The sequence below is a fragment of the Gekko japonicus genome, unplaced genomic scaffold, assembly GCF_001447785.1.
Source record: "Gekko japonicus isolate JY-2015 unplaced genomic scaffold, Gekko_japonicus_V1.1 scaffold314, whole genome shotgun sequence".
NCBI lineage: Eukaryota > Metazoa > Chordata > Lepidosauria > Squamata > Gekkonidae > Gekko > Gekko japonicus.
Genome location: NW_015170284.1, coordinates 997859 through 1016551, shown reverse-complemented (window position 1 = coordinate 1016551; position 18693 = coordinate 997859). Strand labels below are relative to the sequence as shown.

At 42.0% G+C, this 18693-nt stretch overlaps 1 protein-coding gene across 1 annotated transcript in view; it reads right to left on the bottom strand.

Moving 5' to 3' along the window:
• The window catches only part of CACNA2D2 (calcium channel, voltage-dependent, alpha 2/delta subunit 2), an 871471-nt gene that overhangs the window by 32450 nt on the left and 820328 nt on the right, over positions 1 to 18693 (bottom strand). The window contains exons 20-23 of the mRNA XM_015417855.1: positions 18392 to 18463; positions 11757 to 11818; positions 8721 to 8797; positions 5505 to 5525 (exon numbers count right to left, since the gene is read on the bottom strand). Of these exons, the coding sequence (XP_015273341.1) occupies positions 5505 to 5525; positions 8721 to 8797; positions 11757 to 11818; positions 18392 to 18463 (232 nt within the window). The remainder of the gene's footprint in view (positions 1 to 5504; positions 5526 to 8720; positions 8798 to 11756; positions 11819 to 18391; positions 18464 to 18693) is intronic.

Sequence of the window (18693 nt, the reverse complement as noted above, 5' to 3'; positions counted from 1 at the left end):
TCAAGTACTGTGTCTGCATGGTTAGGTGCTGCCAGCTGGCAATCTGGGTGCCACTGCTATATGCTATAATTCCAAAGTAGAGTAGTTAGGTTGGAATGGATCTGGAATTCTGTGTCCAAAATAAAGATCTAAGGCCCCATGTAGATGGAGACTAGGTTGGAGCACTACTGGAAAAGGTCAACTGGATGACCACACAATGAAGCTTGCAGACATAAATCCTCTTTGCCACTGTCACTGCCACAGTACTTCTTTACTGGGTTTTAAATGATATTCATCTGATTCAGTACAAGTTTTTCCTCTAGTTGCAATCTAGCCATTCTGCTGCCTCATTGCCTATAACTCCCCATTCAAAGAAGGGAGAAGCTTGTGCTCTGGCTAGAGGGAGAGGACCTCTGGCTGTTGTGTCAGGGGCCTGAAATACTTCCCTATTTTGGAATCTGCTAGGGGATCAATAGGAGATCTGGCAAGGTTGGCCAAATACCCACCTAAGCCTTGGGGAAACCATCTGGATGTTTCTGGGGGGAGACTGTTCTAACTGGGCTTCTACCTATGTGGAGGTTTATAAGTGCTGTGGTTTCATGTAATCAGGTAGTGGTATGTCCATAACAAATGAATAATTAGTGGCTCCCCCACTGACCTTCCCTCGTTCAGTACAGAAAACAAGGTCTTGTGTGTATTCTGAAACTTGTCTAATATACACTGGGATGGCCCACAGAGGACATGTACACCCCATATACCCCCCCATAAGGAACTGATGAAAGATAATCCTAACTCTCCCCACATCATTGGTTTGCAAACACTGGCTTCTGCCAGGCATATCTGAGCTCTAATCACAATCCCCACAGCACAGCAGCAGTTAGCAATAATTAATTAACACTCTACACTTGGCAGCAGGACAGTACCAGCTATTAAGAGCACAGAGAATTAATTGCACACCAGAATTTACTCTAAATTAACAGCTTAACTACAAAAAACTCTAAGGCAAATAACACTCTGCTGAGCGAGGATCAGAAAACAGCAGAGATTTATTTTGCCAAATAACAGCAACTATAAAGGAACAATAACACCCTACTCCCACTAGGGTGAAAGATAAATGCTACCAATATCATTATCATCGCATTGGATAAGCATTCACTGGTACACATGAATAATAAAGTCAGATATGATGAATCTTCACTGAGTATACCTACTCATAGGCAGAATATTGATCAGAATCTAACAAGAAAACATTGACAATAGGGGGGCATGAACCCACAAACAAATCCCGGTTCGTGGTTTGTGAACAAGGTTCAGGAGAACTGTCTCCCACGATCTGCCCATGAACCTCCATGGAGGTTCATGAGATTCGTGGAACGGTTTATGCGGGCTCCAACAGCATTTAAATACCTTCGGAGCTTACTTACGGGAAGGTGGCCTGACCGAAAGTGAACTCTGAAGGCATTTAAATGCTGTTGGAGTCCACCACCAGCTTGTGGCCCGGCCAGAGTGAGCTCCAAAGGCATTTAAATGCCTTTGGAGCCCACCTCCAGGTCAGACTGGCTCAATTGAACTCCCAGAGTGAGCTCCGAAGGCCTTCATAAGCCTTCTTCTGCATCTGAGCCATATGAAAATATATGAATATTTCTGTACAGGTTTTACTGAAGCATAGTGAAAGGATAGAAGCTGGGAGCTGGTACCTCTGCTGGCTGATGGAATGTATTGTTTAGAGCAATGTATTGCAACTGTGTACATGTGAGCAGCAGTTTGGAGACACAGAAGCAATTTAAAGTCCACATGTTCCATTTTGTTATCTGGGTTCAGCTACATATGCCCTTCAGGATAATATGCACTACTCTACTGATGGAAGAGATTTTCAGTTGTGCAACAAGTGATATATGTTAACTCTGACATTTTCTAAGTTTTTCAACTTAGTGTTTTTATCCTTATAATGTGCACAGGAATGTTTATAATCTTGACTGAAACTAATCACACAGTTCAGTGATAACATTTCTAGGGACATATTTTATATATGACTTTACACTTTCTTCTCTTGACAGCCCATTCCTCAATGCTGTTTGCCACTAGAGACTCCACTGAAGTGAACAGACCCCATTGGTGAACTGCTTTGGAGATTATCAGCTCATCATAATTTTATCCAGCAGATTCAGATGTGATTCTTAGTAGTCTTAAAGAAGTATAAAGATTCTTCCTTAGCTCTGTGAAAGGAAATACAATAACCCAATTTACTGTTTATTTTATCTGCTTCCTAGTGAATTGCATACCACTTCTAGCTCTTCATTCAACTGTCTGAAAGTCTTCTGGCTTGACATTCTATGACTCACTCTTGGAGTTAAGTAAATGAAGGATAGCTGTTGCAGGCTTTCCTCTGAAGTACACCCACTCACTTTTAAAAATCTAAGCATAGTTGTATTTTTTACATTAGCTACAGATTGTCCCTTGAAATACATCAACACAAGGAAGCTAACTGTGAGACCACTCAAACTTTTCTCCTTCCCCACCAATGTCTCCCACAATGCATTGCAAAACACATGTGGCCCTTTGTCAAGGAACACAGCCATAGGTTGGACTGTTGTTTTTGAACAGGACTGTAAGGCAGGGTCTGGATACAAGCCAATGAAAGGAAGAGGAAAGGAATACAAAAACACTAAATAATTATTTCATCAGCATTGCCATTACAGGGTCACTGGGAGCAGGCAACTCAATGCTGATAGAACAGGGCTGATGACAACAGAACCCTAAGGCTTGAAATCATGTCTCTGTTGATAAATCCTTAGTGCCATAATGCATCAGCTAGCAATATTCACTTGTGTCTTTTCTTTATGCATTTTTGGCATCTGTTTACTTTTTCCTTCTGCCTTCACAACCCTCCCAAATACTGAACTTTTTAACGAGTATAATTCCACGTAACAAATTGAAGTAATCTCTATGGACAAGGATGCCTTTTGTTAGCACATCGCTGTGATTCCATAGTTGTTGTTGTTATTGTTATTATTGTTATTATTGTTATTATTATTATTATTATTATTATTACTACATGGGATTAGTGATTCAGTAGCATAGGCTGTAGGAATCCCTGTCTCCTGAAGAAGAGGGGGATAGCAAGAAAGAGGACAGCACATTATGTTACATGGGGACATTTCAGATTCATTAGCTATTGTGTACAGCAGACCTCAGTCCAATGGGAAGCCTCCTTTTACTGTCCTGTATGTCATCCAGCTTGTCATGTTAATTGACTACACTGCCATCTCAGGCCATTTTAAAAGTCAATTTTCTATGGATTCTGGGCATGGAGACCTGAATCATGAGAGTTTCTGGTTTGAGTCGAATTGTCCATGCATGGAAGGCACATGGCATTCCCCACATCCTCTTCCATCACAGCAGCCCCTTCTGTTTCATGAAAAGATCATTCCCAGGGTGGCAGGACTCATGTGGAGGAACAGCCACACTGGTTGGGGGGTTGGAGCAAGCAGGGATGAAATTGTCCATTTCCCTCAATGGAGCTGTGCTTGTAGAAGAAGAAAAAGGAGTAATTTCACCCCCTTGACCCTCTTCACTTCTGTCCCCCCCCCAACTGCATGTGTCTTGCAATCCCACAAATGATCTTTCTGGGAGGCTCGGACAGCGCTTCAGGAATGGAGATGAGTGTGGGAAAATTCCATGTTCAGTGGATGGAGGTTTGAATACAGGCATAGTTGATCCCCTATCTTTGTCCTGACAAAACTAGAGTTCCAGTTGGAATTTCCATGTGACTTAAGACCACTATATATTTTTTCCTTGCCATCAACTCACTGTCCATTAAAAAATATACAAAATATAAAATGTATTTCTAAGTGTTGTTGAGTAGTAAGGTTATCACGGTTTAATCCTATTTGGCATAGATGTTTCCGTGATTCTCTCTCTTTGTTTGTTTTATCAAGTTGCAACCGACATGATGACCCTGTAGGGTTTTCAAGGCAAGACATTCAGATGTTGTTTGCCATTGCCTGCCTCTGCGTAGCCACTCTGGTATTCGTTGGTAGTCTCCCATCCAAATACTAACCAGGGCCGCCCTTTGTCACAGAGGGCAACATTTTGCTTTTAGTACAAAGTAGCCTTTACCATCTCTTTTCTCTTTCTTTTCATGTCACAGTTGGATGAAAAGTTACAGCAAATGTTGAGGGAACACCTTTTATATATTCCTTAGTAAAGCATATGTCTAATAACATGGTGGGGAAGTATACCCTAAAGTACCAGCCTCAGTACAGAATTAGGGTAAAAGACTGGTCCAGGAGGGATTTATGAGGTCTGTTATTTATCTGCAGAACCTGGAATTTTACTCTGGAAAACTTCAAAGTTTCTGATTCGTTTGTTACTAGTTGTAAAATACTACTTTTACTGATCCACACTGTGACAGGAACCCAGAACCTGTAATCCTATTGTGTGTTCAAACTGCAATACAACTGCTCGGCGATTTTCAGAACATGAACTCCAAGAGCAGAAGAAAACAAAACCTGTGCAGAACCCGGTTCTACTGATTTTGTCCTCAGTAATGTTCTGTAGAGGATACAAAGCAGTTGCAACCCAGTTGCTCAGTGAAGTTACCAGAAAAACATCATTGGATTCTGAAGTCACTGGGACACCCTTGTAAATTGTGGGGAACTCTTACACAAACAGATGATTCAGTACCGTAATCAGGTTTTCATAAATGGTAACATTTGGCACTGTACACCCATTTCCTTCTGAGAAATCACTGAGAAATTCAGAGACAGTGAATTCAGAGAATGTTATGGAGATACGTCTTTTTGGGCACAGTAATGCTAAACTGCATGCAGTGTAGACCTGTCTGTGAGTCCAGCTCCTCCTGCTTTTCAGCTTGCAGTTCCCCCTGCAGGAAGCCTAAATGTTTCTTCTGTTGGAAGTGATACTGGACTCTATTTTCAAACACCTCTGAGTCTGAAGGTCTTTGCACAGCCCTGTCCCATTCAGGTTGAGTTGTCTTGAAGAGGAAGGAAAGCACAGGAACAAGGACAGGGGAAGGAGATTTGTAGGGAAGGTGTGAGACAGGGGGAAAAAAGAAGAAAGGGCAGGGAAGGTATCTTTGCAGGGAAGAGGAAGAGCAGGATATTAAACTAGCTACAAAAAACCTTATTGAATTCAAACATAACAATTCCATATGAAGTTGGCTCTTTAACGATACCGGACTGAGTCTCTGAGCAATGCACAGGGAAGGAGTGGGGAGATCAGTAGTGGTGAAGCTATTATGAACATAACAAGACATGTTGCTTTCAAATAAAGGGTGAAAGAATTTGAGGAGAAGGAGTGGAGGAAGAGAGGAAGGAAGGAACAGTTTGGTGGTGGTTTGCAAGGTTAGGCGTGGCAAACGGGCAAGGTAATGGGCAAGCAGGCCAGGTGGGTGGTAAAGGGGAGCGGTGAAGGTTTGGAGTGAGGGGTGGGGTGGGGTACTGGACACGGTTGGGGAGAAGGGGGTGGTGGAAGGGTGGTGGTCTAAGACTGAAAATACTTGCCCTTCACTTTGCTGATTGGTACTGTGTGAATCCATCAGAGAGAGAAAGCAAGAAAAAACAAACAAAAAACAGAAAACAAAAAAAAGGGGGGTTGGGTGGAAAGGGGAAGGGGGTACAAACAATATTTTATTCAATTGCTGTTTGAATAAAAATATTGTGTATCATAATCATACCAAAAGGAAACCTCTTGCAAAAACGACATGAAAAAGAAAACAAAAAGAGTAATAAAAGTACCAAGAAAAAGCCACAGTAATAAAATAATAAAAATGTATAGATATAACTAGATATATAGATATATATTATATAACCAACATAAAAAATAAAATTCAGTAGCAAACAGTTTGCAACAGTCTTGATATAGAAATGTTCTTACTGAGTTAGCAGACCATGCAAAATTCAAGATTAACCAAAGACATACACAGAGATAGAGACAGAAGGAAAGGAAACACAGGGACAGAGGAGAGGAGAGGGCTAGGGTGTAAGAGACCAAGCATCTCCCTAGGAATGTTTACAAACTCACTGTCACAGGATTGTCAGCCTACCAAAATGTGACATACGTGAGATGTAGGGATGTCTTTAGCATGAAGAGCTAAGGTGGGGAGGAACCTGGGAAACAGCCCTATTGGGAGAGAAGACTTGGCTGGATATTTTGCTTAAACCTGGGCTTTCTTTTGCAGACAAACCAAAACCATCTTCATACTGTTGCATGAGAAAGCCACATGCAATCTATGTGGCATAACCATTTTTTAAAAAAAGCCTCCTGTGAGGATGTGGATGAGCTTCCTAACGGGAATAGCAGAAGCAGATTTCATCACAGTGGCTCTGGAAGCAGCAGGTGTTGGATTGCTGCTCAATGGTGTTGGATTGCTGCTCAAGAAAACCTCGCAGGTGCATATTAAACCTGAATAGGCACACAGGGAACCCGTGGGTACCAACTCCAGATTCTGCTAGGTGAGCTTCTGCTGTCTCAGCCTACACATAAAGCCGTGAGTGTCAATTCTGCAGAATGCCATAATATTAATAATAACGAGTCCCATCATGGTCTGGTTCCAGTGCTGACACAGCTGCAGAGCCTCTCTCTTCAGCTGCTTTACTGAGCATTACAAATCTGAATGTGAATTAGCTAACTCTGGAGGAGTAGGTACTCTCCTGCCTCTTAGGATACTTCTTAGAATTTTAAAGTATAGCCCCCAGGTTGTTGCCTTCATATATAATGTATTGCTCACAGAAGCCATCTATGATGGCAAAGATGGAACTTCTGGGCTTAAAGCCAAATACGCTCAGCTGAACAGGATCTTCTAAAGAACCTTCTGGGAGAATGACTTTCCTGTGTTCTAGGTGCTTATGGGAGATGCTGTTTTACTGAGATACTCTAAGTATTCCATGGCTCCATAAACTAACAGCCATGGTGAGAAAATGATTGGCAGTAGAACACACATAAAATCTCATCTGTTCAAAACTTACTGGTACAATCTTCTCTTGGGGGACTGTTTCACCTCAGAAATATATATGCTGGCAATTCACATTTGAAAGAACTTGTCATAAGAATAGGACACGATGATATAGCATGCCAAGGAGAAGACTATGCTAGAATCTTTCTCCCTAAAAAGGCAGACTTCTTTGTGCACTGAGCAGGTGCAATTAAAAACAAGCACTCTATGAGGACTGTACCATGTGCTTTTTCCTAGGTTTGAATGAACTTAGAGACCACTCTTGCAGTTAAGCCATCTTGAGTGGAAATTTCAGAATCTAAGCTTATCTTTGTTGTGGATTTCCCTCAGAGAGAAATGGTAACTAAAGTGAGTTGGTGGACTGAGTTGGCTCTGTTATTAGGCAGCTGTCTCAGGTGACACTGGGGTGGGTGGCAATGTCCTGTCCTGTTGCCTCTCCCTCTGCTGGGATTTGTCGTAGCTAATCTACCTTGCCCTCTGTAAAACAGCACAGCAATCCATGCATGTGTCCTATAAGCTTTACAAACTCTTGTGAGATGTCCTATTGTGCACGTTGGGCTATCATTTGATTGCCTAAGCAACCATAATATATGGCAGGATTACTGCTCCAGCTCCTGAGCAAAGGCATGTATGTGTATGTGGAGGAGGGGTACCTGAGCACTTGGGAATGGGGAAGCAAACAGCACAAATGGAGGTGACATTTTGTAGTCTGCCTCAGGGCAGCACAATGTCTGGTGTCTAAAGCAAGGGTTCCCTTATATTTCTGCTTGGTTGTCAAAACATTTTTCTACGTAAGGATTTTTTTTAAAAAAGTGTCAATTCCTTAATGTAGACAAGTTGAAGCCTATTTAACATAAAAGTGAACACACTGATACCAGATCAGGGCTACCTAATCGAAATACTTTGGAAGAGACTGGCACAAGTTAATGTTAACAATGAATCACTGTCATACGATCTGCCAAGTACATACTGAGCAAGAACTTTCTAAGGCTGAAATTTTGATTCGCTACAAATAATGTGTGTGTCTGGAGCAGGGGACTTGGAAAAGGTAAGGTGTCTTGAACAGCGGGAGAGAGAGAGAGAGAGAGAGAGAGAGAGAGAGAGAGAGAGAGAGAGAAAGAGATATATATATATATATTACAAAGACAGAGGGGTAAACACAGGAAGAAAAAGAGAAGGCAACCAGATTCACTCAATACAGGTTATGAGAGGCTTCCTTGGAAGACCCTCACACCCTGTAGCAAGAGAGCAGGGCCCAGGGTCACACACAAGGGTAGGCTAACACACAAGTACACAGATTAATTGTAAATTAGTTAGGAAAAAAACCCAAATTTAAATAAAATAATAATAATGGTTTAAAACAAAACAAAACAAAACAGAAAGAACCATGCAAACGTTCCCAGCTTTCAAATTAACTGGCTGCTACAGAGTTATCACCTAGTACATAAAAAGCATTATAAAGCAGCAACTCAGCCTTGTCTGCCCTGGACTTTTTAAAGGTTTAACTTATTTTGTTTTATGCAAAGTATCATGGGGAATCTTCACATCCCTGGGAAGGCTGTATTATTCTTCCAGGAATAAACCATGACCTACTTTCTTCTATGTGCTGGGGTTTTTCCCCCATTCCATACACTTTTTAAAAACTAGCTTTCATAGCACAAGTTGGGCTTTTATTTTTCTCCTCTTAATCATCCTTAGGCTAGCTGGTGGGTTCAGGGTCAAAGGGCATGTGAAAGGTCAAAAGGAAAAGGAAATGCCTACTTACACTTCACCTGGAGAATCTGGTCACTGAGATTAGCTTGAATGTAGTATGTTCTGTAGGGTGGCAAGACCAAACCTAGGCTGGGTAGGAGGAGGAAGAAAATACAGTGTTTTAAAAATGGCTGTGCCAATGGTTACAGATAAGTTACTCTAGATGCCAGCACTTGATGGCTTAAGACTCTGGAAAGAAAAAGAATAGGGAGGTAGAATACTGATCATCCAGCACAGTATTTTTGTGAGCAAGTCACACAAATGAGCAAATGCCAGGATGGCAGGAATGATCCACTGCTGCATTTTATATTCACCATCATTTCCACAAACGGAATAATTCAGGACATAGTAGAACCTGCTGGAAACACCATGGAGCCAAATGCTCCCTACTTTTACCTCCAGTTGTTTCTCTGGGTTAACTCATCAGATCTGAGAAAACCACAATTGTGCATGCCTACAAAACAAGACAGCTTCTGCTATGTTTCTGTAATGTCCTTTCTTCCTGGTCCCTGGCAGAGCTTGAAGAAAAACATATATATTCCCTATATTCAATGCAGGAAATGAGAGGTTTGAGGAGATGAAAGCTCAGATTAATAGAAGTGTGCTCAACCACAAAGCCCCATCTGGAGTTCCATAGGACCTAAGTGTCAGACAGGGCAGTAACTCTCAGACGCAATAAGTCCTTTGATTGGCTTTATTTTAGAAAGTCAGTAAAGTTGCAGACAAGTCAAACTCTCTGACAGAACTGAGGGACATTACAGAATTAGGAACTACAAGACTTTTGGTCCAGCCTCCATACACACATCATGATTACATATTAATTAGGCAGGTTAATACAGTTCAATTAACTTGGTGAGAATGTTTATCAATTGATACTCTCCTGAGGCCATGAGAAATGAGAATAGCGAAAAAATTCCCATAGCCTTTACGGGGGAGGCTCCACTTCACAGTATTACACAAGCGCAGCTGTCTACGTTCACACAGGCCTGTCTCAATCTCTCCTTCTCAGGAATGTCAGAGGAGGATCCTTGCTGACAGATTGAAACAAAGCTAGCAGGTGCTACATAAGGCTTGGGAACTACAAGCGGGGAGGAAATGGCTAAAGCAATAATGATAACACGCAGCAGAGCAAAGCTATGTATATCAGAGACTCAGACATGCATGTATACTGACCCAATGATCAGGCAAGGGTTCGATTCTGACACTAAGGCTAGCAATGACTGGCCATCCATCTGCAGAACATATCTGGAGACCAACATGTCCTCCCCCCTCCAGTAATTCTTAAGAAAGGGAGAGTATGGAGATACACGAAGTATATGACGCATTCTATGCCCTGGCTTTCTAGGACAGTAAGTCCTCATGGGCTGCTCAACAGAAGATCTTGCTCAGGCATATTTGTCCTTTGGACACTGGGCATCCCAATTTATTTTGTGCATACCCATGTCTTCTTATGTTTCCTCGTGGGCTTATTATGATTCTTTAGCAGACTGCTGGATTGGACAAGCTGGGTCAGGGAGTTATAGGTCTCTATAGTGCCAAACCAGCTGCATTAGAAAATGCTGGGGGGGGGATATATATATATATGTGCAATAAACAGCTATGCAACTAGATGGCAGTCTCAGTCAACACTGATAAGCTTCAGAACTCAAACACCAGCTACATGAAGGAGCCCAATACTGTTAAACAAGACACAAAATACACAGACTGAAATCCATGATTTAAAATACACAGTTGTAACTTGGGAAGGGTATCATGTATCATGCATGCTGCCCTCCCACAATGTATTTCTGAGCATCTTAAGAAATGGTTATGTCATAATAAAGTGAAATGCCCAGGTTCTCAAGGACAAACATGCCTGACTGTGGTCTTACAGCATTCAGGAGATCAAGATAAGGATATTTCCCCTCATGTAAGTACACCTCTTCTCTTGCCTGTCATTCACTCATTGTGTCTGAAAAAGTCTTTCTTTGACATACTTCGATGCTCCATTAGCTTTTGAACTAACCCTATTGGAAGCATGTTGAATACTATGCAGGTCTAGAGCTTATTATGAAAGGCGTGGTCTTCAAAATACTATAATGGCAATATGCCACTAAATCCCAGTCTTACATAGACTGATGTGAAATCAAGTATACTTCCTTATGCATGGGAAATGTTCTTCAAAATCATGCACAAAGCTACATCACTGCCCCTTATAAATCCTATGAAATAGCAGCTCTATCAGCTTATCAAGGGGTATTATTGCCAGCTCCTGGCTTTTAATCACTAAGGAAGAGATTTTAGAAGAATCTGAAAAGCAAGTTCAAGAAAGTCAAACTTTTCGGTAAAAATACTTTTTTTTTGCTTCTTTCCTGCTGGAACAAGAAATTATAGGGGGGAAATACTATGTAAGTACAACCCTTGCAGAGTTATACCCTTCTAAGTCTATTGAAGTCAATGGGTTTAGAAAAGTGTAACTCTATTTAGGATTACACTGCAAGTAAACAAGTAAAATGATCTCCATCCCACAATACTGTGTGCTTATGGTGACCTCAGCAAGGGGCTTTTAAGGCAGGTGAGAAGCGGAGGTGGTTTGCCAGTGCCTTCCTCTGCAGAGTCTTCCTTGGAGGTCTCCCTTCCAAGTACCAACTCAGCTTAGCTTCTGACATCTGACAAGATTGGGCTATACCATGCTGACTTCCCTTCCCCCTCCAACATTAGAAACCTTAATATTTTTCAGTCTGGATAACAGTGATAGAGTCCAGTCAAGATATTCACATTACAGGATACCAACAATATATTGGAGACTCAGTCCAGCAAGCACTGCACCTCAGTACAGTTAGCCATAATTTCAGTGAGGCGTAGCTGAATTCCTTTGCAAGTCACATTGTAATGCGGGGAGGATTTGCAACACCAATGCTGGGTATATTGTGCTTGTATAGTGCACAGAGCCTGAACCAATCACAGCTCTCCCAATTCTCAGCCACAAAATCAGCTTTCTTATTCCCTAACTATCCAAGAGAAACAGGGAAGGGGCATAACTCCCATCTCCTTCTAGCTAGGTACTTACCTGTAGTTTGTGCTTTTGATAGGGGCCCAGGTATAGGTCCTGTACACTTCATCTATGTATCTCTGGAAGTTCAATGGTGAAGAGATACAGTCAGTTTTCAAACATGCTGTAATTATATTTTTGATGTATACAGACCTCACTCCAAAACCCAGCCAATATTTCCATGCAACTATTCAGAGGAGAGATCATAGTTCTGGGACAAAGCACAAGCTCAACATGCAAAAGACAGTCCCGTACATCTCTGCTTAAAGGGATCTCAGGTAGCAAGGCTGGGAAAGGTTGGACAGTAATGCTAGTCAGAGAAGAGAATACTAGACTAAGTGAGCAAACCCAATTAATGGTTCTTATGACCAGGAAAGTGTTCTTAGGATATCCCTGTAAATAGATCAATGGTCTATGGGTCAAAGTTCATGTGAACTTGTAGATTCATGACCAGATCACCTAAAAGTAATTTAGTTATAAAAAGCAGATGTGGGAGGGATATGGATCAGTGCCATCGTGCCGCGGAAGGAGAGTTTATCTCGCCCTCATATACCATTTTCCAGAATCAAAAACAGTCCCCGGCTGCTTTAAGCCCTGTTGAGATAAAGACAGGTGTCTGTACTTGTGCCTCCATAGGACCTTAAAGCAACTTGGGAAGTACTTTTTGACTGGGAATGTGAGATGGGGGGGGAGGTAAACTTCCCCTTCTCTCTCCTACTACTGCATTTTGAAACTAAATTACATAGTGGGGGGGAGGGATCTGATAATGGACCCCCAAAACCGCATGCATTCAGGGACAATCTATGCAAGTATTTTCTCCAACAGTGCAACACACTTGGTTCACTCTGTTTAATCTGGCCGGCTTTCCTTCCAACTACTTCCCTTCCCATGTTTTCACCATCCCAGTCCGGTTCCAGAGTTAATTTGTGAAGATTTTTTAAAACGTAAAACACAATTGCAGAGCCAACAGTTCATGTACAGGCTTTTCAAAGCACTTTTAATACCCCTGGATAAAAGGGCGGTCCATGGGGGTAGTTGGTGATGTCTTGCCTATCCCTGGTTGTACAGCCACTACATGCCCTGTAAAGTTCTTTACTTTTTAATAGACTTCAGCATTTTTGTTTTTTAAAAACCTCTCTCTTCTTTGAAAGAGGAAGCAGGAAGCAGAAAAGAGTGAGAGTGAGGCTGACCCAGCACTAGTATAAGCAGCAGCAAGTACCCTTCTCTTAGCTGTGATCAGCTGGCCTCTGGGCAGAGCTGTCCCTCAGTGTTGTCCCTCCATGTCTGACAGCTGCAGCAAGCAGGGCCCCAGCAAAGTTGGCAGCATGGCCGCAAGCAGTTGCTGTGGGGCTGCGCAGGGGTCTGAAGCACAAGGGAGAGGGCACCCTCCAGAAGGGAAGATTTCCAAGGGAAGATTTCCAACAGGCATAATGCCAGGCCTAGAAGTCCATTTTTTTTAAACCTTAAGTTCATTTGTGCATGTGAGCAGATGCAAAATGATCAAGATTAAAAAGTTTGTCTGTCTGACATGCCACAGGAGCAGATGCCTGAGCTGGAACAGAAACATACTTGGGTGTCCACTGACCTGTCTTGGAAGAGCTTAGAGAGGGAGGGGCCTTGAAGAAGAGGAGGTTGATGGGGCAAGGGTGGCTGTGTTGGAGTGAGTGACTCAGCATGCCTGGACATGGGGCGGGGCGCTACATCACTCTAAGTGTGTATAAGTGTTATCTCCTTGAATGGGATGCCTGTCTTAACCTGGGAGCTTCCCCCCTGACCCCTCCTCTCGGTCTCTTCACACGGCCTTCCAGGGAGACACACATGTCTCTGCAGGTCTCGCCTGTGGATACAATTGCCCTCATACGCCCGCACACATGAATGCCGGACAAGCTGGCCATTTGTGATAGGGAGAGTACTCCTTAGATTAGGCTTCTGTCTCTTCCTTTCGACTGCAGCCTGAATGTGAACTGGATCTACTTGGATAAATGCAAGTTTACCTTTTTTTGCAATATACTTCTCGGGAGATTTATTTACTGTCCTCAGTGTCATGCTTCTATGACTGGGCAAACTCTGCTATATATTAACAAAATATCCCAATAGGCAGCTCTCTTCACCCCTGTGTGCCTGGCTTCTAACCCCACCCCTACGTCATGCCACTAGCATTCTGTCTTAGCTTTGTCAGCATCTTCCAGCTTTGGAAAGGAGTGGAGACTTCATGTGGATCACTCCATGCTAGTCTGCAGTCAGCAGAGCATACATAACCCCTTCATCCAGCTCATGCCTATCCTGCTGATCAGTCTAGTCCCCCCCCCAACCCCTTAGCTATAGCAGAATCCATGGCAAGGAATTTGCAACAGTTTCAGGCACCCCCCTTAATTCCTCAGTCCCTCTACCTTGATTCTGCCCTCACCACTTTGCCTTCTGGTACCTCCTCTTTTCTGGTACCTTCTACTTTTGCTCTTGTTTTAGGAACAATGGGTTGCATCCCACAGAAGATTTCTGTAGACAGATGGATGGCAATTTTTACTGATTCCCCCATCCCATAGCAGACCTCTGACTCCCCCCCCTGCTGTTCCGGGGGGGGGCCCTAAAAGTACTGTGGGGCCTAGGCACTGTGCCTACTGGATAGGTTGACCCTGGGGAGAAGCAAATAAATCATGATCTACTGAAGAAATGGCTTCTATTTGCATAAATATATCTAGTTCTCAGTGTAGCAAAACCTGAGGATATTTAAATCTGGGGACTGGAGCCATGGATCTTTTTACAAACCTGGACAATGTCCCAGGTTTGCAGAGAACTCTGAAATCTAAAACAAAACACAGAGTTGGTTCAAATCTCCCCAGGGGCGGATTAACCATTAAGCAGACTAAGCATGTGAAAAGAAAAAAAAAGAATGAAAATTTGTAAAAAAAAAATGATAAAACTAGTGCAAATTGATCATGGTGCATCCTAGGGTTATCTTCTATTTTTTGTTGGCGAGGTGCAGTGTCATAGGCTATGTTTAAAAGTAAAATGCATGTGTTTAAAAGTAAAACCATGGAGCCAAATTCAGTTGTCATGACAGTCATTTCAATGACCCTCTCTGCCCCTTTTTAATTTCAGCCCTATGTAAACGTCAAAAATGAAGCGTGTTCAGTTGAGTGGTGTGCAAAAGAGAAAACGTGCAAAACAGAATGAGCAAAAGAATCTGTCTGTTGTAGCCAAGACAGGAAAGCTGACAGATTTATTCTTACAAACTGCAGAGAAAGATGATCCAGATCAAAACCAGTGTCAGTCTTCAGAGACAGGAAGTGAATCAAATCTATCTCCTTCATCAGAAACAGGCAGTGTTGGTGCAAGGCCAGATTTTCATGATGACGTTGCACACGATGAAGTGCCACAACCTGAACCTACTTCCATGACAAGATGTGCAAATGTTTTTGAACTGTCCAAAGAGTTTAGAGAACTGACCAAGGATGAAATGAACAAAGCTAAGGACCCAGGGTTGTGGGACCCAGTGAATGTCAGCACCACAATGGGCCATTTGACAAACCGTGTCGCAATTTCATCAGTGAGAATCCAAAGATACTGTTCACAGAAGATATTTTTTGGAATAAAAGCCAATGGTGAACACTACAAGAGAGAATGGCTGTTGTACTCTCCTTCAAAAGGATCAGTTTACTGTTTTGTTTGTAAACTATTTGCGCCCAAAGGTAAAAGGTAAAGGTTCCCTTGCTCGAAAGCCAGTCGAATCCGACTCTAGGGTTGCGGTGCTCATCTCCGTTTCAAAGCCGAAGAGCCAGCGCTGTCCGAAGACGTTTCCGTGGTCATGTGGCCAGCATGACTAAACACCAAGGCGCACGGAACGCTGTTACCTTCCCACTGAAGTGGTACCTATTTATCTACTTGCAATTTCTTGCTTTCGAACTGCTAGGTTGGCAGGCATTTTGTTAGAAATGAGGGATTTAGTGACTGGCGAAACACTGCTGTAATTGACAACCATGAAAAAAGTACAACTCACCGAGATGCCATGTTGACATATTTAACTTGGAAACAAGGCTTAGGCTTGACACAGCCACTGGAAAAACAAATTGAAGAGGAGTACAATTACTGGGAGAATGTGCTTCGGTGTGTTGTAGCAGTCATTTGCACACTGGCTGAATGAGGATTGGCATTCTGAGGAAAAGTGGAAAAATTTGGGTCTCTCAATAATAGGAATTATTTGAGGCTACTCGAATTGATAAGTCGGTTTGACCCATTCTTGGCTGCTCACATATCACAGTATGGTAATGCTGGAAAAGGCAACCCTTCATACCTGTTCAAAACGATATGTGAGGAACTTATTGAGTTAATGGCAAAGAAAGTGCACCCCATCATCATTGATGAAATTAATGTTTCTGGGTACTTCAGTCTGTCTGTGGACTCAACGCCTGTTCTTTCACATGTTGACCAACTGAACATAGTGCTAAGATACTTGCAAGATGGACAGCCAGTTGAACAATTTATCACATTTTTGGAATTACAAAATCACACTGGTAAAACCATGGCACAGCAGGTGTTGAAGTACTTATGTGAGGATTGTAAATCGGATTTTGATAAATGCAGAGGCCAGTCATATGACAATGCTGCCAACATGTCTGGACGTTACAATGGCATGCAGCAAAACCTTTTGGATGCAAATCAGCTTGCCATTTATGTACCCTGTGCAGCTCATTCACTAAATTTAGTTGGACGAAGTATTGTGGATTGCTGTCAAGTTGCAGTAGATTTCTTTTCCACTGTACAACTGCTCTGTACAACATATTCTTTTCAGCCTCAACTGCTCGGTGGAGAATTCTCAAAGATTGCATTGGAAATGAAAAAGTGTTGAAATCACTTTCAGACACCAGATGGGAAGCACATGCTGTGGCAACTGCAGCAATTATCAACTCTTTCTGCAAGATTCTGGAAGCTTTGGAAGATTGATCAGATGACCAGTTGCAAAAAGGTGACACTAGAAGGGAGGCAAAGAATATTGCAAACAAGATGCAAGAACTGGAATTTGTGTTCATGCTGAATTTTTGGAATGAAACTTTAGAAAAGTTTCATAGAACAAGTCAACTTCTTCAAAGTGAAAATGTGATCTTGCAAACATGTGCAGATTTGTATTCATCATTGGCAGACCAGTTGCACACATCAAGAGATGAGTTTGAGAGATTTGAATCATTTGCAAAGGACATGATCCCTAATGTAGAATACAAAGCAACTCAAACACGTAAGCGTATAAGAAAGAGAATGCCCAACGATGGAAATGCACCAGAGATCATTCTCAGTGCCAGAGACAAATTCTGTATCTCCACTTTTTATGTAATTGCTGAAAAGTTAGAAATGGAAATGAGGAGGAGACTAAAGGTGTACACTAAAATAGCAGACAGATTCTCTTGTCTGACAGATGTTCCTAATGCCACCCAACAAGGTCCTAATTCCCAATTATCAGAAAGTGAAAGGTATTCAAAGACTTGTCAGACACTCATTGATGCTTATCCAGATGACATGAACAACACTTTGTCTACAGAGCTTCAGCAGTTCCATTCATATGTTCTTCATAAGTTTAAAACAACCAAGAAAACATCTTTCACTCACATGGAACTGTACAACACAATTATAGAAGACAAACTAGAGAGTGCCTTTCCAAATGTTGAAATTGCCTTAAGAATATTTTTAACATTAATGGTCACCAACTGCACAACAGAGAGGTCTTTCTCACAACTGAAACATGTAAAAAACCCAAATAGATCAATTATGCTTCAAGAAATATATATTAACAATTGAAGCAGACATTCGGAGAGGTGTTAATTTTGAGGATGTTATCAGTGATTTTGCGAAAGTGAAATGTAGAAAAATGCCTTTCAGGTCATGAATATTGGAACTTTGATACATTTAACTTGTGAAATATTAAAATAGATGTTGTATTGCATTTTTGTAGAACTTTATGTAGCCCAAGCTTGGCTTAGTTTGTACAGTATATTGTGTTATCATATGAATAAATTTTTGTATTGCTGCAACCTGCATTGTATATGTGGTCAGACAGGTCAACAGTTAAAATGGATGGGGTCAGTGTGGAAAGGAGGGGGGCACCAAGATTGGTCAGTGCTTAGGGCACCAGTGAGCCTTAATCCGCCCCTGAATCTCCCAAAATAGTAGAAGCAGTGCCTATAGCTTTAAGAAATGAATGGCTGCAGTGTCCATTGCTAGGCATCCACAACAGTATTGCCAGCCTTCCAGCCTTTGTTTCTGTCAATAAAAGGCAGGGGGTAAGGAGGGGCCATTTCCAGGATTATTTTGGCCTCTGAAGGGAGTTTTCAGGGAAGAGAAAGAGGAAATAGTGGAGGATGGGAAATGTGATGTCTCCCCACAAGTCCTTGTGGGTCCCTCACTTGTAGAGACATATTAAGTGGTGTGTGCAACCACCATTTCAACTATTCTTCCATAGCAAAAGAACAACGGCACAGAAACTGTAAGAGAGCTGTACCTACTGTGCTTCTATATAAGCAGCCTCATAGGTTTATGTTTACTCACAAACGGAATACACCTTTTTCCCAGTAAGAATGAGGCTAACTTAGTCCAGTCTTTTAAAATCCGGCTGAACAGCACATCCTTCTTATACTAATGTCCCCAGGTCTTCAATGATTTTTTACCTCATCCTGGGACTTGACCAGAGTCTTGATGTATCTCTGCCCTTCGTGTCCATCTATCATGCTTCTTCGAATCTGGAGTTAAAAAAAAAAAGAACATAAAAGGAGATACCTTAAATGGCTGGGCACCACAGGTAACACAGAGATATACCTCTTGTTCTCTTTATCTCTCAAGGAAAATGGGTCAATATTATGAGTGAGGCAATAAAAACTCAGCAGTCTTAGAAACATAGAATCATAGACATGGAAGGGACCTCCAGGGTCATTTAGTCCAACTTCCTGCACAATGCAGGAAATTCACAAAT